Genomic DNA, 20,622 nt, shown 5'->3' with positions numbered 1-20,622 from the left:
TCGAGCTAGGGTTGTTTTACTTGTTCATGTGACGTACAGACCTTTAGTCTGCAAAAAAAGTTATTCACGTCGTTTTACCATATTTCTTCGTTAGACATAAACTTTTATGCAATCTTAAATGGCAAAGCATACGTCATTTTGTATAAGGTTAGTAAAAATCGACCATCAAAATAAGCATTAGTGGTTATGACAAAATTAAAGACTATGAGAGGGGGCTTGGTTACGTTCTCCTGTCGAATCTGATCATGGGTCCTACACTGGTAATCTAGTGAAGCAGACTTAATTATATAGTGAACTCTCAGTGCCAGGCATCCCTGTACCGTAAGCCGTGCGCCATAAATAAAATCACCTCTCAGTCGATCTGCGGTCTTAACGACGTTACGCCGCCGTAATCTCATGACGCGAACAGACACGGAGAGCGCGTGCCTTGTTAATAAGACATAATGATGTTTTCCCGGTCCATTCTCGAGCTCAGTGCAGGATAAATGACGTGACAAGAGCTATTTGAAGGGAAAGACTATATACAAGAATTAAATAATTAATACTCATACTACAGTTCTCTGTGTGATGGCTTTATATAAAGAGCCTGATCATGTAAAAGAAAAAAAATATTCAGGTGACCTGATTAAACGAACATGAACACATTAGGTTCTTGAATGTACAAAGCAAGGGAAACTATTACATGCAATTGTTTTCAACACTACATTTTTTATTCCGTTTTCTGCATGTACTACATATATAACCCCACCCCTGCCCTGCTGTATTGCTCTATGACCACAGTCAGTCCTCATCTGGCAGTTTGGTCAGAATCTCCACACCGTCAGAGGTGATAACAACCGTGTGCTCAAACTGAGCAGACCTGCAAGTACACACACACACACACACACACCACACACACCACACACCACACACACATACAACGAGGAGTGACTAATATTTAAATAGATTTAGTCATTCATGTTTAAGGAGGAAACAAACGCCAACAGCTATTTCCTTACATCACCTTTCACCTCAGTCCACCTTAAAAATGTGAACCCAGCTTAACTGCTGACCAAGCAGTGGTAAAGACTGTTCACACCTGCCAATGGAGGCATCCATCTATTAGCAATTAGCTTAAGGGCACTCTCCACAGGAACCTGTGCCATTTAAACCAGCTCAGCCAACAGCACTTAGTTCTGCTCATCACAACTGCTGGGCCCATTTTCACAGAGCCCTGACCTAACTTATGTCAACAGCCAATAGAAAAGCTTGTTCTGCACCTTCTCGGTGATAATTGGCTAATCAGACTCATTAGGAGCACTGTAGGCAGGAACTAGAGGGCTGCCATGAGCACTGGAGACGTGGGAGAGTCTTCGAGAGAAGTGTGGGCGTGCGGTTTGGTACTCGGAACCTTTTGTCATCTACAGAGACTGCTGTCCAGTTGTCGCTGAGGATCCGGAATTCTGAGGTTCCCTCCATTAGGATGGGCTCTAGAAAGAATGGGAATTAGAAAGTCAGACTGAAACTAGAAACAGGAAACTGCTGGTATGGAAATGCTGGAATTAATGTCACTTGTTCACACTGGCAACAAGGCCAGAAATCGGAGAGTAAGTAGATATTGGCGGTGCAGCACAATTCTGTACAGACTCTCAGACTGAATTCTGAATAATGTTTACTCCTTTTCTCCTTTAGTCTACAGCTTGTAATAAAATGACTTGCAAAATTACATCACAAATTTACATTCATTAATTATTAGGATTTCTGTGTTTTTGTCAGTTTCACTAAATGTTAGTTTAGTTTTGGAGGGACAGAGTGAGAAGGTGAGCATTCTTAAGTATTTTTAAGGTTGTTGTAAATATCTCAGCTAAGTTTCTAGAAAGCCTTTTAGTAGACAAACCAAGTAAATGTAGTTGCTATGCAAGCTGCGTACTTAATAAAAAAAAATAAACACAATGTAAGTTAGCTTCTAGTTAATGCTTATCTGAATGATGGTAGTCAACACAACTCTAGCTATGCCAGAATAACAAATTACATCAAATACAAACATGCCAAAAATGAGTAAACATTTGTTGTAAACATACAACAAAATATAATGTAATCCATTTCATTCACTCCCAATACACACACAATACACTAACTACACACCACACAATACACACCTATTGTAAAGGCCATGCCCTCCTCCATCCGTAAGTCATTGTCATTGGCTGTTAAAAGCGGGAAAGACCGAGAAAGATCAACACTGCTGTGTGAACTTTGTGGCATTGTTTCTTTCATTAGAAATGCACATGGCTGTGGTGCAGCATACTCATAATAACCATAATTTCATGCTCGTCATTACGTTACAAAAATACACAGAACCAGAGGGACAACTCCTGGTGGTCAAAGCGTGTTCAGAGGTCAAAGGTCCTACCGTGATGCCATATCTCTGGGTAACCGTGGAAATACGACCCGATCCCATGGCCGATGAAGTATGGACAGACGCAGAAGCCAGTCGAGGTGGCGATTTCACTGCAATTCACACAAAAACTCACAAGATAAGGAACAGCCTCGCTTCATCGATCTATCAGCTTTAACACGATGACCTTTTTGTTGCTATGGCAGCCCAGGTCAAACTGCGCTTGGCTAAAATGACTTTAAATGGCAACAATTTGCTCGGCACCAGAAAGTTAGGCCAAAATAGAAGCAGGAAGACAGGAAAGTGGCCCAATTTACCGTGGTGACACTGCACTGTTAGCACGGCCCATAATGACAGCCAAAAATGTCAAAAGTATTCACATTCATTACTTGGATAGAAGTATAGATAAAAAGTACTGGTTTCAAAACTACTTAAAGTATAACAGTAGAAGTAATGTAAGGGGTAAAATGCCATTAAGGACAAAACATAGGCCATGTCACTGGGCCTATAGGGCAGATCACCGTTAAGGACCGTTAAGGAGCCCTGTAAGTAACAGAACACTGTTAGGGACAGGGCCCCGTTAGGGACAGATCACCGTTAGGGACAGATCACCGTTAGGGACAGAGCCCCGTTAGGGACAGATCACCGTTAGCGACAGATCCCCGTTAGCGACAGATCCCCGTTAGGGACAGAGCCCCATTAGTGACAGAGCCCCATTAGTGACAGAGCCCCCTTAGCTTATTGTATTCTAATATAAATGTAGTACTTTTGATTCAGCATGACTAATTGTGGAAATTACACTGTGATGAGCTGAAATGAAAGGGGGAAGGGAGGGAGAGAAGATCTAAAGAAAGAGAAATAAAAAAGAAAACAGCAAAGTATAAAGGGGAAACGCACAGACCTAAGTGCTCTTTCCTGAGGAGTGTGTGTCTGTGTGGGCGTGTGTGTCTGCATGTGTGTAATGACAGCGTTAGTCTCTGCAGACGCTTTGAACTCTGCACATAGAGCGAGAGCAAAATAAAGTAAGTGTAGAAAGTGACTGAGAGCATGAGAGAGAGAGAGAGAGAGAGAGAGAGAGACCAAGAGAAATTCAGAGGGAGACAGGAAAAAAACCATTAAGAAAAGCATAGCTTACTCTGAGAGGCAAGTCTAAAGCTGCATGGAAAAATGTGTGCGTGTGCATGCAAGCACAAGCACATACGCAAAATCACAGAAAAAACATAGAACACATTCTAGAACACTGCAAGATGATGTGTGTATAGATGAATCTGATCTTTATGGCTTATATAAAGAGGCTGTTTATTTGTTTTTTTTTTGTTAATTTGTTAAGTATTTACAGCGTGTAAATACTTAAACACCGAAGCCTAAAGTTATGATATATATAAAATATCAAATATCGGCAGATGCAGACATGAAAATATCGGCAACCGATACCATCCGCTCATTTTCATATCGTGACGGCCCTAAGCAGACCACCGTGCTAAGAGCTCCCTGATCCTCTAGGCTGAGTGCTCTGTGAAACGGTACGGAAGGAGCACGGCCTGCCCTCTTTCCAGAAGGCCTCCTGTGGCTTTCAGTCCGTCCCTGTAGGCAGCTGGACCCTGCCTGGCAGACACAGCCTTTCTCAAAGACAGCATGAGCTAGCCTGTAATTTACATCTCACACACACAGACACACATGCGCACACACAGGCACACGCGCGCACGCAGACACACACATACGTGCACACGTATGCGCAGCGAGACGAGCTAACCTGTAATTTACACCCCATTGCAGGGAGAGAACCCCAGTGCACTCTGGGTAATTGCTCGTTCCGTGCTAGCCCAGAAATACATTAACTCTGTGTAGTGCAGCTCAGAACACGGCAGCAGCAAACGGAGGGTTCACAGTCGGGCCTCTCCCACCTCTTTCCTCTATTCTCTCACTCTCTTTCTTTCTTTTATGTGGAGACAGTTTTAACACGGGCGGGTTTTGGAGGTGACATCCTCGTTTTCTGAGCAGGGCGCCGTGTGCGTGTGTTAGCGGGTGTGTGTGAGCGCGCCTGTGTGTGTGGGGTGGGGGGTGTTATTGCAGGAAACAAAGCTTTGAAAGTGCAATCATTTCTGAGGGTGGTAGAGGAAGATTCAATAGAGATTCAATTCTTCGCCACACACAATGGATGAGAGCATAAAGGACAGGGCGCACTGTGAGGTTGGAGCCCAGCTGGAGTGGTACAGTTAATTATAGTGAAGCGTTGAGAGTCTGCGTGCAACTCTGAGGAAGTGGATCACCATTTGACTTCTGGCTTTTAAACTCGAGCCGAAGGAGGAACGTGTGTGGACAGCAGTTTTTACTTTACTCTCCTTTTCCTTCTTGCTGTTCCCTGCTGGTTTCACACACCAACTACACAAGAACTCAAAGACATTTCTAAACATACACACACAATCACACAGGCCCACTCTGCCCGCCCCTTTAATGGTGTACCTAATGACTTACCTAATGGTGTTACCGATCACGCTCAGGGGCCGTCCCGGCCCACAAGCGGCGATGGCCTGGTCTCTACACTGCTTTGCCACGTCCACCAGCTTCCTGCCTTGCTCGTCCACCGAACCAACCAGAAATGTCTCAGAGGTGTCTCCATGGTAACCCTCCAAGTATACCTGCGGGGCACAAAGGCTCTGGGTACTCAAGTAATACTGGTGGACTATGTACAGTGAGTGTGTCTTCTGTTTATTTCCACTGGAAAACAGAAGTTAGGAGTTTTGAGTCTTGGTTTGGTGATTGTCCTCCTCAAGCATACACCACAATAATGAAATGAAACAGATTTAATTAATCTGAGCGTGTGTGTGTGTGTGTGTGTGTGTGTGTGTGTGTGTGTGTGTGTATGCCCGCACACTCACTGTTACATCTATGTTAATGATATCTCCATCTTGAAGTCGCCGACTGAAAAATACAAGTAGGCCTATATTTAAATATATACCACACACTTTCATATACTTATAAATATGCACATGGTTATGTACACACAAACTGTATAGAAGTTGGTGTAGCACCTATCTGGTATGCCGTGACAAACCACGTTGTTTACAGACGTGCAGACAGACTTGGGGAAGCCTCCGTAGAGCAGAGGCGAAGGGTATGCGTTGTGTCTGATCGTCTCCTGGTGTACGATGAAGTCTATTTCGTCTGTTGTCATGCCAACCTGGGGTCGAAACAAGCCCCAGGTTATGCGGAGACTGCTGCCATTCCAAACCCACAAGTGGAAGTTCTCCAATCAAGCTGAAACTAGACACCTTAGTGAACTCTAAAACAGCAGAAGATGGACATGTTTGGACAGTCTAGGACTGTACTGGTTAAAGCACAATGCAGCTTCCTAACATTGTTTTGATTCATTCCTTGTTCTGGTAGGGCTGTGCTGCTGAAAACGCTTATCTTCAGATCTACTTACAGGAACTCTGTTTAATCTGCTACCTATTTTCTTTGCTTACAGTTGCATTTAGGTTTGCGCCCAAATAAAAGACGTGTCAGACAAACCTTTACATCTTTCTCTTAAAATAGCAGACATTACTAGTGATGTGACCCCCATATGGACATATGGATCCAAAAGCCAGCCCCATTTTCAAATAGACCACATTCTAGATTATAGAATGCATCTATAGAATGCATCCCAAAGCGGAATGTTCCGGAAGGCTGTGGCATAAAACTCCGGAATGTTCTCAAGCAGAAGTTACCTTGAGGCTGTTTCCAGCGAGCAGGAGAATGTGCCTGGCGATCTGCGAAGCCCTCCTCAAACCTTCTATCTGCTCCTCATCCTTCAGCTCAATGTAAGCGGGCCACTCAGGCACCGTGCTGGAGGACACGTAGTCCGGCCTCTGAATGTGCTGAGGGAGAGGGAGAGATGTGGGGTGGAGTGGTGCGGGGGTTTCAGACAGAATACCCCTAACCTGCTTATTTTAAATTAACAACCCCCCTCCTCCCCAGAGAAACACATCCGACATGCCCACTTGTCTTGGAAGGCCTAATAAACCCTTCTTTAGGCCTCCATTGCAATGCAGTAAAGGGATGGGGTAGCCATAGGGCTACACTATAGCTAGCTCCTCCCCTGCTGTCAGCTCCCCTGACTCTTCCAATGCATGCGTCATCCTGCGTACATGCGTGTGTGTTTGTGTGAGACTACAGCAGTAAAGCATAATTAAACAAAACAAGCTCCTTGCAAAATACGCCATCCTCCTGACACTCACGATTAAGTGTTTCCGAGGAGAAATACAAAAGAACACAACCCAATTGAAAGGGCTTAAACTCTGACAGGATCATGCCGATGACCGCAACCGAAAAGTACCATCACTGCAAGCATAACACTGTCCCATGCCAGTTTTAACCAATCGGAACACGGCTCAGTTCTTGAAGACAGAATGCACTAATTAACACACCACCTGCCTGCTGTTTCCGACCCTACAGCAGGAACTATCCTCCCTGTCCCGTCTCCATGAAGTCGGACCTCACAGAAAGTGTCCTCCGTGTGCTTTTAGCAGCCTCAGACGTTTCGCTGTTACCTTGGGCACGGAGTAAGGCGGCCGGACCACAGCCGGCCGGACCACGCGCTGGGAACTCGTCCACCTCCTCCAGAAGAAGCGCCGCCGAGGCGGGCCAGCGGCCGGGCAGCACCGGCCCCCGGGCAACCGCGCGGGAAGCTGCAGCAGCGTCGGGCCAACTGGTCACCACACCGGCCCGAAGGACGACCACGACACGGTTATTACATGGACACTTGACACAGACTTAATACAAGCACAGTCCTACCGAGGGCACAAACCAAGCACAGGTTCTGTTACACCGGCCCTCAGAGGAAGACTATAGGAGTGTGATCACAAACATTAAAGGTCTTTTGTCTCTATATTCATTGGCAAATTCACATGGATTATTCAAATCGAAACATTGCTGATGTTGCCAAATGTAAATAGTATAACCTGCATTAAGACAAAATAACAATAAGACAAATTAAGAAGAAATAGCTATTAGTCACCAGAGTGCAGATACTTCTACACATTGAGTGCTGAGCGTATGTGTTCAGAGCTCAGAATGTTAACACTGTGATACCATAGCAGCACTCTAGTCAGCACCAGTGTACAGTCTCCGAGGCTGCGCAGGACGCGAGCTGCCGAGCCTCTCAGAGAGAGGGGGGAGAAAAAGCCACAGACTGTGGCCTTCTCTGATGAAGAAACCAGTGGTAAAGGAAGTGAGGTGGTCAGAGGGGGAGGGTGGCGGGGGGGAGGGTTGGGAGTGGGGGAGAGGGAAAGGAAAGATAGAGAGAAAAACAAGTAAAAGAAAAGAGAAAAGGAAACAGAGAAAACATATATATAAAGCAAAGGAAGAAAAAAGAAAGATAAATATTGGATGACAGAAAGAAAGCAACCAAGAAAATAAAGACAAGAAAGAAAGAAAGAAAGAAAGAAAGAAAGAAAAAGAAATGAAAGCAAGCGTAGGTACTGCCGTGTGGCTGATGGGATCAAAAGAAGGGATATGTCAGAGGATGTGGAGTGACTGAGGCTCTTAATGCTGTGTGGACCTGAACGCTCCCGCCTACAGGGGCCCCCAAACCTAATTCACAATTTCTAAGCAGCATACGTAATGTAGGTGGAGTTTGACGTGCTGGATATCTGGCATGATAGTCTAATAGGACAATATAAGATAATGTTCATAACCCAGTATAACGATTGACCATTTATGATGAAGTAGCTCGCACACTGGACTAAACGCTGAGACAAATATATGTGGCAGGTAGGCAAATGTCGAGTAAGTTGTCTGACTTCTCCATCAGTCTGACTTCTGTTGTTTATGTGAAAAACTGCAACATGTTTACAGCACTTCCTTACTAAATGTTAGCGAATGACTGGCTCATAAACAACTGCGATCGCAAAGAGATGTCCCGTGATTAGTGGGGTGACCACAGGACCAAATTGTGCCGGTCTCTCTGACTATAGGCTACCTGTTGCCCCAAGAGGGTTTCGCGTGGAGATTTACCATCTTTAACGCAAACATCAGTAATGTCCCGACTGTAACATTATTCCGACAGATTCGTGAGAACGCGTTTTGCTAAATTATACATTGGGTGTCGTTAAAAACATTGAATAATATGCATCGCTTATTAAGTAACATGTATAAACTACAGTTACCTGATCGAAACACGCCCCTTGCTGCACAGGGCGCCGCCATGTTTTCGTTACAGTGAGAGTCACGTGATCCACGCGTGCGGCTTATTTTAGAAAAACTACAGTACAGCGTGTTTGTGTGACTAATGGTGTATACATTAGTGCAAATGTACAGGCTATGAATTACTGACAATGTACAGGACAAATATATACATACATGTCCATTCTGCTTGTTGCCTTGGTAATTTTAACGCCTTTAGTTTAATTACATTGTAATAAAAAAATAAAATATCCGACGAAGCACAAACGCATTATCCAGTTTTTAATGCCCTCATCAAACCACGATACGGAGTGTAAACATATCTTAAAATGAACAACTTCTAATACACACGCAGTCTATTTTCTCTTCACATGTCCATGTTTGGCTCTGTCTTCACTTTACAAGCACAAAACCAGGACGGGCCCAACGTACTGTTTACGTGGCTAACGAAGCCTTACATGAACCCATTTAACACCACTCGACTCCTACTAGCCTTCATGCCTTATTAACAAAACACGCTTCTTTAAATTGTTCCGTTATTTTTCCTGGGTAATGGGCAGTTAAAGCTGATGTAGGCTTGATGCGGCTCCTGTAGTATTATGAAAGGCGCTGTATTTTGGCTGCAGCCTGTACTTTTCGGCTTGTTTACATGCACCGCGGCTCTTTGGCTGGTGTTTACTGCGAACAGAAGAGCTGTCAGGACCCCGAGGTTGTCGGAGCTAGCTGGACATCACTGAACGCCTATGTCCTTTGGCAAAGTGTTATACGACAATTGCCACATCATTTCCCTACTCACTCTAGCAGCGGGGATCTGTGAGCAGGAGTGACTGTAAGCACTCCTGAAATAGAGCTGATGTGTGAGTCACGAGGGCACGTAGGGTTTGGGCTCCAGTGTGGCTGCTGTTGTGTGATGATGATGATGGTGAGAAACTCTTTTCGATGAGTAAACAGGACAGGTCAGAGACAGACCAGGTGTAATGTGTGACCTGTATGTCTGGGATGTCACACACGCACACACACACACACACACACACACACACACACACACACACACACAAACGCACATACACAGGCTATAGACTACCCTTTTCACGGTGGTGCTGTGTATGTATACATTATATATTATATACTTACAATATTATATATATTATAATATATACATTGTATATATATATATATATATATATATAAATCTATTCACAAACGCACGCGCAAACACACACACACACACACACACACACACACACACACATACACATATATGGAATATAGATTACTTTGCCTCCCTCTACTGGCGAAATTATTTTACTACACGGGTAAAATAATGGTTTGTTCCTATTAACTTCCGGAAATGTGTGTAGTTGTCCCGGACATTTACACGTGGGGTTCCTGTGCTGTGTGTTTTGATAAGTGAGTGGTGTCCAGTAGTCCTCGGTACTCGAACCATGTTAAAGTCCAAAACGTTTGTTAAAAAGACCCGCGCGGGTGGAGTGCTGAAGATAGTACGTGAACACTACCTGCGAGACGACATTTGGTGTGGCAGTGAAGCTTGTACAGAGTGCAAAGATGACTCCCCGGTGCTTCAACGGGACGCATGCATAGAGAGCGATCTGTGCACATATCCTCACTATTTAATCCCAGACACCAATGTAGTTTTACACCAGGTAGGACTTCAATCTCCTTTCTGAACAACTCGGTGAATTTAATCTTGTATTCTGAGTAATGATTCAGGGACCGGTTTATGTCTGGTTTGCATTTGCTAGCTAGATTGCTACAAAATAAGCTAGCTAGCCAGCCTTAGGGGATCTTTGGTGATGTTTTTGACATGATTCTGTTACCAGAACTTACACTAACAATTCATAACATACCGTGTTCAAAGAACCCGTGTATGGGTATTGCTCTTAATATTACCACTTGAACGTGAGTCGTTTCCTTTTGTTGTTGACTAAGTAAATTATACGTATCGACCAATTTGCTTAATTAATCGTACATACATGTTGTCTTTTATTAGTTTATATTTGCAAAAGTAAAGGAAACTACCAACGACGGGTCATAAAGCTCGTCAAGACGTCTTGTATCACCGGTTTAAAGATGCATTGCTCTAATCCTGACAGATCGATATTCTTGAGGACCCTGTGGTGAGAAATGTGATCATCCTTCAGACGGTCTTACAAGAAGTGAGACACAGAAGCGCCCCAGTATACAAAAGGATCAAAGACGCCATTCATGATAAAGAGAAACGTTTTTATACGTTTACCAACGAACATCACAGGTATAACTCGATAGACAAAGCCTTCTCGAGTTATGAACTACGTTAAACGTATTACTGCCCACAAGTAACTGTATAATAAGTGTGCAAACTGTACTAACAGGGCACAAATTTCATCATATCTCATTCCTTTTTCTTTTTTAAATTATTTGCCTACGATTCAGGGAGACATTCATCGAGCGGGAGCAGGGAGAGAGCGCCAACGACCGCAATGACCGAGCCATCCGCGTGGCCGCCCAATGGTACAGCCAGCACCTGCTCAAAGCCCCGCACGCGGGGGAGCTGAGAGTTGTGCTCCTGACCGACGATCGCGGCAACAAGGACAAGGCGGAGGAGAGCGGCCTGCTGGCTTACAGATGTACGGCCACGATGTTCCCTTCAGCTCAGTCGCCCAGTCATGGGGCATTAACAATGAAAGCATCATCATCTCAGTACTTGTTCGATCTTGGTCGTAGAGGGTTGTGAAAGTCCCTGAGTGTTCAGTCGGGTGTCCTTTAGACATGCGTTATATCTAGAGGGTTGACTGGGCTGTTCTGGCATTTTTCACAGAAGCAATGCTGTCTTTAATCTGTTACTTGTAGCCTCCAGCCCAAAGTTGAAGTCTAGTTCAGGATATACGTAATGGCAGTTTTAACCCCTTTGCATGCTTTTTCCCTTGTGCCCAGGTGAGGAATATGTTAAAAGTCTGATCGGCAATCCAGATCTTGTGGACAGACTTGCACTGAATTCTGATGATCAGGTACACATCACGTGACAAACTCGGCCCACACAAACTCAGGCCCTCAGTGTTCATTCCACGTGAGTGTCTTGTTGATTGTGCCTGTTGAGCTTGTGCGCGCGTGTGTGTGTGTGTGTGTGTGTGTGTGTGTGTGTGCGCGTGTGCATGCAGAACGAGATCACCAGCGGGAAGCTCCTGTTCCCAGAACACCTGCCTCTGTCCAGGATCCAGACGGGCATCAAGAACGGCACTTTCCTGCAGGGGACGTTCCGCGCCAGCACGGACAACTACCTGGAGGCCACTGTAGTCGTCCATGGAGAAGGAGAGGATGGAACAGAGGTAGCACGCTGTGCAGACACCATGAGATCATGGCTGGCTCGTTACACAAATACACAAATAGGCAGCGTAATTCATGAAGTGAGAGTTCTCAGTTATTCAGAGGACTTGAGGGAGACGTCAGCACTGGTGCACAAGGGAACATTTACTCGACTGTAGAACTCTCCTGCGGTTCTGTAGTGAAACGGCCTCGTGGTTGTGGAACTGTGTGTGTGTCTGCTGCTGTTTGTGTATTTGTTTGGCTTTCCTGAACTGTATTTATTCTTTACAGTATACTTTGTTCATAATTATCTCCCAGTTTGTCCAGGTACAGACAGGAACAGTTGTGAATGTATTGGCCACAGATGATTGTAGCATTATTGAACTGCAGTCCTCCTGACCGTAGCAGTGTGGAAGCAAAGTTCATGTCCTTCAGGAGCCCCTGGCACTCGTGCCTAATGCAGTGTTGTGCTGGATGTGCATGCTGGTCCAGGTTCTGCTCCAGGGCCTCCAGAACCTGAACCGGGCCGTTCACCATGACGTCGTGGCCGTGGAGCTCTTCCCCAAAGAGCGCTGGGCCGCTCCTTCTGCTGTGGTGCTGCAGGACGATCGGCCCAACGATGAAGATGCGGAGGAGGAGGAGGAGACAGAGAAGAAGGTGCTCACTTTTGGCTCGAGAACAGTGTTGCTATAGACCACGTAGTGGGGAGGTTTGAAAGTGTCTAGTTCTATTAGGAAGTGCTGTTCTTTTAGGAATGACTGTGACAAAAGGTTTCAGAGACCAGACAAAGTGGTTTGGGTTTCTGAAATGGGGGGTCTGGGGGTCGGGTCAGTACAGCTCTTGTTTGCTTTGACTCAGCTGTCACCTTGGGCCTGACGTTTGACTGTTCTGGGATTAGTTGCAGAGTCCTGCACTGGCAACCAGCATGATGAAGCCCACTGGCAGGGTGGTGGGGATTATTAAGAGGAACTGGCGGCCCTTCTGCGGGATGCTCATGCAGTCACAAATCAAAGAGGTGCTGATAATACGTTAAACTGACTCTTCTAGAACACCATTTGTAGTTTTCAAGACCACTTTAAGAAAAATACTTGTATTAACATAACATTAGGTTTATATTAATACCTTAGGCATTGATAATTTTAGAGTAGAAAAAAGCTAACGATTTGATATAAAATACGTTAGCTTTGCAATTGACAAATTTGAAACTTGACATTTACATGAACACCTTCAGGCATTTGATATATTTAGCATCTCAGTGTTTTAAAACTATTTGCAAAGTCAATGTCTTACACCTTTATGTCAAATTTAATTGGTAACCTTTCTAACAGTCTACAACTTTCTGACTACGTATATCAAAATAAGTGGAGCTCATTCGTAACTCCCAGTATATTTGTCATTCTGTATATGTGTGAGGAGTTTGCTCACTAATGGGCTGGCTGAACTCAGGAGGAGGTCCAGTACTTCTGCTGTGTGTTCTTGGTTCTCCTGAACTACAGGCCACCAGACACCTGTTCACCCCAGCAGACCGTCGCATCCCCCGCATCCGCATCGAGACACGCCAGGCCTCCACGCTGGTGGGCCACAGGATCATCGTCGCCATCGACGGGTGGCCCAAGAACTCCAGATATCCCAACGTACGTGTGTGCCGGCCGACTGGGGCTGGCCCGTTTCATGGGTTTTACTCAGTCGGTTATGATGTCCGTATTACTGTGGTTTTTGCTGTTCAGACTCTTAGCTAGCATCTTTGCTGAAGTAAATGTAAAGCACAACTGCTCGATGAGCAAACCTGCTAAGTGGTAGTGAAGGTTGAGCTGCACAGTCCTTAACGCGCCCCTGTGTGTTTTGCAACGTATTCCTGTAAGCCACGCCCCTCCAGGTCAACTCTAGGCTGGGTCATTTCAGAACCACATTGGCTTCATTTCTGCTGATGCTTCTGCAGGGCCATTTTGTAAGGAATCTGGGAGAAGCAGGCGACAAAGACACGGAGACGGAGGTTCTGCTTCTAGAACATGATGTTCCTCACCAGCCCTTTTCCAAGACCGTGCTCAGCTTCCTGCCCACAATGCCCTGGTCCATTACTGAGGAGGTAAACACAACCCAGCTGTGGTTGGAGAACGTCTGTGCGTTCATCTCAGCTGACAGCCTTTCCACCAGACGTTTGACTAGATATTATTCCAGAAGGATGGTCCTTGTTTTCAGCTTTGGCTGTTTTCCTACTTCAGTCTCCATGGAACTCCATGAAGAAAGAACATTGATGTGTTGAAATGGCTGCTGAGGTGTTGGTGTATGTTTGCACGAGGGGGCAGTCTGATCCGGTTCCTTGTTCCTCTCAGGATCTGAATGTGAGGGCAGACCTGCGACACCTGTGTGTGTGTAGCGTAGACCCTCCAGGCTGCACGGACATAGACGACGCCTTACACTGTCGGGACCTGGACAATGGAAACCTAGAGGTGTGTGTGTGTAAGAGAGATACTCTAAAAACCTCCCTTTGCATTTTCGTTAATCACTGTCCATGCATGCTAAGGATCTAACTTGCTCCTCAGGTCGGTGTCCATATTGCAGACGTCAGCCATTTTATTCGCCCAGGAAATGCGTTGGACCAGGAGGCAGCCAACAGGGGCACCACTGTGTACCTGTGTGGAAAGGTGACCAGGCCACACCCACTGACCACCGCCATATAAGGTTGCACATTACACATGTGCTGTAATACGTCATTATTTTACTTGATATTCGTGTTGTTCTCAGAGGATAGACATGGTTCCTGAACTCCTCAGCTCCAACCTTTGTTCTCTTCGCTCTGATGTGGACAGGTCCGTCCAGCCCCATTACGCTCCATTAAGCTAATTTTTTAAGTTCTTTGTTTGTTTGTTTTTGTTGTTGTTTTTACATTTTGCTTTTTCATGGTGCCATCTGATTTAGTTCTGTCCACTCAGGTTGGCCTTCTCCTGTGTCTGGGAGATGAACCGTGATGCTGAAATCATCAGCACTCACTTCACAAAGAGTGTCATTAATTCTAAGGTATGGACATCACCAGGCCACCGTTGGGGGGGTTCCTGGAATCATGTGTTGAGTCCCACCTGCTTCCAATTCCTGGGTTAATTGGGAAACCTAACTGGTGTACACAAAGTCAAAAACGCCTTCTAGATTAGCACCATCACTCTGAGCTTTTGTACTTATTTTGACTCCATCTGCGTCTGTGATAATTGTGATTAATCATAAGAGAATGATGTTGTCATCTCAGGCCTCTCTGACCTACGCTGAAGCTCAGATGAGAATCGATGATGCATCCATGAATGATGACATCACCAAAAGCCTCCGGGGTCTAAACGCACTGGCCAAGATATTAAAGGGCCGGCGTATTGAAAAGGGGTAAAGCCCACCTGCTGGTCACCTCAGTGTTCTCCTGCAGACGTTCACAGTAATGGAGCTTTCAGGTTCTTTTGTTGGGTTTCTGAGATGTTCTGCTGTCACAGGGCCCTGACTCTCTCCTCCCCTGAAGTCCGCTTCCACATGGACAGTGAGACCCACGACCCCGTAGACCTCCAGACCAAGGAGCTGAAGTGAGATTCCTGTTTGGGGTTCAGTTTACATCATCAAGGATAGTTTCACAACTCTATAGTGTTATTTTCTACCATCTAGGAAGATAGTAGGAACCATATTGGTTTTTCTAAATCTAGGCAGACCGTTTGATCTCTGCCTCTTCTCTCGTAGAGACACAAATTCCATGGTGGAGGAGTTCATGTTGTTGGCGAACATCTCCGTAGCCCAGAAGATCTATGCGGAGTTCTCGGAGTGTGCTCTGCTCAGGAAACACCCCGCCCCTCCCCCATCCAACTACGACATCCTCATTAAAGCCGCCAAGTCCAGGGTAAGCGTAATGATTAGCGCCACGTTTACCTCCGAGCTGGACTCGTGCGACAGCGACCGGCAGGCATGTGCGGGCAGCTTGATTTTCCTCCGTCCCTGTGGCCGCCCCCTCTCAGGGCCTGGAGATGCAGGCGGACTCGGCCAAGGCGCTGGCGGATTCGCTGAACGCGGCGGTGCTGGACGACTTCCTCTACTTCAACACCCTGCTGCGCATCCTGGCCACCCGCTGCATGATGCCCGCCGTCTACTTCTGCTCGGGCATGGACGGCGACTTCCGCCACTACGGCCTGGCCTCGCCCATCTACACACACTTCACCTCGCCAATCAGGAGGTGAGCGGGAGGAAGAGGGGAGGGGCTAGGACACCTGGCTGGGCCAGTAAGACTAGAGGGGAAACCGAGTGGGTCACGCCCAGGATGTGTGTGTCATGGGTTGTGCTGAGCCAATGGGAACTGGCAGTACTGTTTGGTAGTGTTTGACCATGCAATGCAAATACCTGTTAAAGTGGTTCAAATTAGAGCCTGTCATTTTGGTGCAGGAAAGGTAGAATGACAGACTGAACATTTAGAGCTTTACTGGGCTTAAGTGTGCTGCCTGAAGAAATAAATGGCTATATATGGCTATAAAACAGGTTTAACATTTTGATTTGGATTTGAAGACTTTCAACCCAAGTGGCCTCCTGTCGCTTCCCAACATGTCTTGATGTCCATCTGTCATAGGTACTCTGATATCATAGTGCACCGACTGCTGGCAGTGGCCATCAGCGCAGACGTCACCTACGCCGACCTGATGGATAAGCACAAACAGTCCGTCCTGTGCAACAACCTCAACTACAGACACAAGATGGCGCAGTACGCGCAGAGGGCCTCGGTGGCCTTCAACACACAGGTAGAGTACAAGTGGCGGCACGCTAATACTGATTTGTGCGGTGCAGGAAATCATCGTGCAGTTGTCGGTCGTAGGCGAAGCTGCCGAAACCTCATGGCGCGTAACGTGTTTTCTGCTCAGCTCTTCTTCAAGAACAAGGGTATCCTGAATGAAGAAGGCTTCGTCCTCTTTGTGAGGAAGAACGCAATCATCATCCTCATTCCCAAGTTTGGCCTGGAGGGCACGGTGTTCTTCGAGAACAAGGACAAACCGGGACCAAGACTCAGCTTCGACTCCGAGGTTCTCTGGTTCCGCCAGTGTAGACGGTGCTGGGGAAGTTCCCCCCAGAAAACACCAGAGTGATGGCTAGCATGTGTCTCAAACAATAGCTAGTGTATGTTTACCATAAACATGTACTAGCTGTCATTGCTTATCAGAGTGATAGCTGGTACATTTATCCTACAGACATGGAGTCACTTCACATTCCCACTGGACAGCTGGAGGGTATTTAATAACATTGAGGAACTCTGGCTGAGGATCAGGGGTTAGTGTGATAATGTGTCCTTTTGTCCATTCCTCAAATGCTCCAGGGCCCCAGCCTGACTGTGGAGGATCTACACACCTTCCGCATGTTTGACAAGGTCAGAGTGACCATCAGCCTGGACGCCTCCAACATCCAGCACCAGAAGATCAGGATGGCCCTGGTGGAGCCGGTGGTGCGTATCCATCCCTCTCCCCCCACCCGTGGACACCCACTTCACGGAATCGCGTAGTGTCCTTGCTCCGACACACCTGCTCTAGCTCATAAAGATCTCGGTGACTTGCCGAGTTCAAATTTGGAGTGATCTGAGGAGTCCAAACAGACGTAGCAGTGTGTGGAGCAACAGTGTATTATGTTCACACTCCAAATGTATTGAACAGCCGTATCTCTTGGAAGACTTAATTGAGTAATATTGTAATTCTTTGTACTGTATCCTGTACTGTGAGTGGTTATGTACACACCCGTGCTGAAGGGGGTCGTCATCTTTCAGATCCCTGGTGTCAGTGTGCCGCGACCAGAACCAGAACCAGAGGCCAAGAAACCCAAACTGGATCGTTGAGCCGACGAATGTCCTGACAGCCTGTAGTCCCGTTTTAATGTTCATCTTTTTAAATAAATGTAAATACTTTTTGCTTTAATCAGTTGTGTACAGATACATGTGTGTCATGGCCTACTGCAGTATTCCTAGAACAACTCAGACCTCAAGGTGATCAGAATCAATTTAATTATGTATTTTTTGAGACAACTGTAGGGCAAATGTAAAAGACTTTTATAAACAAGTTACATCACTCCAAGTTAAATTCTCCATCACATCTTCCCTGAGATTTCATCATCTCATTACATATTTCTTATTTGCATATTATTCATTAGCATTCCTAAGCTAACTAGCTTGGCTAACATAGTTGTGTTTAATATCAGTTATTATTCACTCATTTTAATTAGGATTTGGTCAGCTCACTTCAGGACAGGATGTTAATTACCCATGTGATTTTCATTCCTTCATAAGGGTACAATTATTCAGTAAAGACTACATCCTTTAGAACAAAACAAAATGGATGTGATATTCAGAGTAGAAAGCTCTACTACAATTTTTTTCTCCACATTGCTTTTACTAATGTTGAAAAACTTGGTAAATTTTAAATTGGTTTTGAATACACAAACTAAATTTATGGTTTTTAGTTGTGCGCATTCTCAATCTCAATGTACACATGTTGCGCATGATGGCGTTGCACTGGAGAGGGTAACTTCTAAATAAATATCCAGGCATTTGACTGCATGAAAATTTTACCTTTGGGGTTCATATTGAAAGCCTTTTGAAAAAACTTTGACCTAAACTAGGCTTTTAATTTAGATTAAAGGAATGTTTTCCATTTTCAACAAAGAAAATATTGGTGCAGATTAGATTATGGTGATTTAATTTATACTTGTGCTTATTTATCCTTATTAAAAAACTAGATGTAGTATATCATTCAGCCTTGCACTTTCTTACAGGCACAACAGCTAAAACATTGCTCCTCGTGTAAGAAGGTACATCAGCCCTCACTTTATTTTGGAAGCATCATGTATTTATTTTTATTGCAAAGGCCCTAATAGGGAAAATGCCTTTATATATTCTAATCTACTTTCATTTAAGTCTAATTCATTAATACAAGATCACAAAAGTTGCTCTTAGATATCCCATTAATAAGAACAGTTGGTAAAATGGCTTTTTCATTGTACAGTTGTGATCAAATTTATTCAACCCCCAATGCTGCGAAGGGTTTTATGGAATTCAGTGCACATTTGTAATTGTGTTCATAATGAAATCTTACAAGGACTTGTTAAAGAACTAAATGCAACTAAGATAGCATCAATTTTTTTTGTCATAAAGTATTAAATGGCCTTTTTGTGATTTCTTCATTGACACAATTATTCAACCCCTTTACGACTACCACTCCTAAGAACAGAGGTTCATTCCAGTGTTTTCCATCAGGTATTGAAAACATCTGTGGATGTCAACGAGCAGCAATCAAGCATGATGAGCACCAATTAGGCAGATTTAAAAGGACTGTGATACTCAGCTCCTTCTAGACATCTACTGGTGTGTTTCCAAGCATGGTGAAGGCAAGAGAATGGTCCCAGAAGACAAGAGAAGAGGTTATTGCTCTTCACAAGAATGGCAATGGATATAAAAAGATTGCGAAGTTGTTAAATATTCCAAGAGACACTATCGGAAGTATCATTCGCAAGTTCAAGTTAAAGGGCACAGTGGAAACGTTACCTGGTCGTGGCAGAAAGAAGATCCTGACCGCGACTGCTGTGCGCTACCTGAAGCGTAATGTGGAGAAAAATCCCCGCGTGACTGCTAAGGAACTGAAAAAAGACCTGTCAGATGTGGGCACTGAAGTTTCAGCTCAGACAATAAGGCGCGCACTGCATAACGAAGACCTCCATGCCAGAACGCCCAGACGCACCCCCTTGCTGACTCCAAAGAACAAGAAAAGTCGACTGCAGTATGCCAAAAGTCATGTCATGTGGCCACAAAGGTTTTGGGACAGTGTACTGTGGTCAGATGAAACTAAATTAGAACTGTTTGGGACAATGGACCAGCGCTATGTTTGGAGAAGGAAGAACCAGGCTTATGAACAAAAGAACACCTTGCCTACTGTGAAGCATGGCGGGGGGTCAATTATGCTTTGGGGCTGTTTTGCTTCTAATGGTACAGGAAAGCTTCAACGTGTGCAGGGTACCATGAATTCCCTTCAGTACCAGGAGATCTTGGAGGAAAATGTGATGGAGTCAGTCACAAACCTGCGGCTTGGGAGACGTTGGACCTTCCAACAGGACAATGATCCGAAGCACACATCCAAGTCCACTAGAGCATGGTTGAACATGAAAGGCTGGAACATTCTAGAGTGGCCATCGCAATCACCAGACTTAAATCCAATTGAGAACCTCTGGTGGGACCTAAAGAAGGCAGTTGCAGTGCGCAAGCCTAAGAATGTGACTGAACTGGAGGCTTTTGCCCATGAAGAATGGGCTAAGATACCCATAGGTCGCTGCAAGACACTTGTGTCAAGCTATGCTTCACGCTTGAAAGCTGTCATAACTGGAAAAGGATGTTGTACTAAGTACTAAAAAATAATGTCACTAGGGGGTTGAATAAAACTGATAATGATGTGAGCACAGTAAAGACATTTGTGGTTATTCCATCATAAATATTATGTTATGTTTGTCTAATTTATAAGTGCCTCTTTGATATAATTGTAAATAAGATGACTGAAATTATCAAAATCAATGTCAAACTGGCCAAAACACTTTATTTCAGTGGGGGTTGAATAAATTTGATCACAACTGTATGCACCTCATGTACGGAATGAGCATCAAGCTGTCTTCTTACCATCTAATACATGGGTTAAAGCAAGAAATTTTCATTTGACTGAAAAATTTTCCTGGCAAAAGACAATGCCAGCAATTACTGAAAATGTGGTGTAGTTGGGACACGGCCTCTTTTGCCTAATTCC

The 20,622-nt window shown here is 45.0% G+C and overlaps 2 protein-coding genes across 3 annotated transcripts; one reads left to right on the top strand and one right to left on the bottom strand.

The window, feature by feature from the left end:
• Window positions 1-688: 688 nt before the first annotated feature.
• On the bottom strand, window positions 689-8,663 carry metap1d (methionyl aminopeptidase type 1D (mitochondrial)). Of its 2 annotated transcripts, XM_076983137.1 has the most exons (10): window positions 8,527-8,663; window positions 6,910-7,067; window positions 6,088-6,237; window positions 5,410-5,558; window positions 5,257-5,299; window positions 4,853-5,016; window positions 2,393-2,490; window positions 2,139-2,186; window positions 1,391-1,469; window positions 689-859 (listed from the first exon to the last, which is right to left on the bottom strand). In XM_076983137.1, the coding sequence occupies exons 1-10, from the start codon at window positions 8,564-8,566 to the stop codon at window positions 781-783; spliced, it is 1,008 nt and encodes a 335-aa protein (XP_076839252.1). In that variant the 5' UTR covers window positions 8,567-8,663; the 3' UTR covers window positions 689-780. The 2 variants fall into 2 exon arrangements, with proteins under 2 accessions (XP_076839252.1, XP_076839251.1); XM_076983136.1 differs by having other exon boundaries at window positions 689-1,469; window positions 8,527-8,662.
• Window positions 8,664-9,911: 1,248 nt separating this feature from the next.
• dis3 (DIS3 exosome endoribonuclease and 3'-5' exoribonuclease) lies at window positions 9,912-17,757 on the top strand. Its single transcript, XM_076983030.1, has 21 exons — window positions 9,912-10,206; window positions 10,657-10,814; window positions 10,976-11,169; window positions 11,477-11,550; window positions 11,701-11,868; window positions 12,338-12,502; window positions 12,744-12,860; window positions 13,342-13,479; window positions 13,785-13,931; window positions 14,179-14,295; window positions 14,389-14,490; window positions 14,591-14,655; window positions 14,779-14,863; window positions 15,087-15,214; window positions 15,319-15,405; window positions 15,557-15,713; window positions 15,829-16,043; window positions 16,431-16,599; window positions 16,720-16,878; window positions 17,169-17,294; window positions 17,610-17,757. The coding sequence occupies exons 1-21, from the start codon at window positions 9,988-9,990 to the stop codon at window positions 17,676-17,678; spliced, it is 2,859 nt and encodes a 952-aa protein (XP_076839145.1). The 5' UTR covers window positions 9,912-9,987; the 3' UTR covers window positions 17,679-17,757.
• Window positions 17,758-20,622: the final 2,865 nt, after the last annotated feature.

Source organism: Brachyhypopomus gauderio, chromosome 20 (genome assembly GCF_052324685.1).
Source record: "Brachyhypopomus gauderio isolate BG-103 chromosome 20, BGAUD_0.2, whole genome shotgun sequence".
Lineage (NCBI taxonomy): Eukaryota > Metazoa > Chordata > Actinopteri > Gymnotiformes > Hypopomidae > Brachyhypopomus > Brachyhypopomus gauderio.
The sequence above is the reverse complement of the archived record's forward strand: the minus strand, read 5'-3'. Positions and strand labels throughout refer to the sequence as shown.

Bases quoted from the DNA above. Each gene is read 5' to 3' on its own strand.
- metap1d (XM_076983136.1), bottom strand. From the start codon at position 8,566: ATGGCGGCGCCCTGTGCAGCAAGGGGCGTGTTTCGATCAG. The intron at 7,068-8,526 runs GTAACTGTAGTT...TGTGGTGACCAG, and splicing joins AAGGGGCGTGTTTCGATCAG to TTGGCCCGACGCTGCTGCAG. The intron at 1,470-2,138 runs GTGTGTATTGTG...CATTCTTTCTAG, and splicing joins GGGCATGGCCTTTACAATAG to AGCCCATCCTAATGGAGGGA.
- dis3 (XM_076983030.1), top strand. From the start codon at position 9,988: ATGTTAAAGTCCAAAACGTTTGTTAAAAAGACCCGCGCGGGTGGAGTG. The intron at 11,869-12,337 runs GTAGCACGCTGT...ATGCTGGTCCAG, and splicing joins AAGGAGAGGATGGAACAGAG to GTTCTGCTCCAGGGCCTCCA. The intron at 13,932-14,178 runs GTAAACACAACC...TGTTCCTCTCAG, and splicing joins CCTGGTCCATTACTGAGGAG to GATCTGAATGTGAGGGCAGA.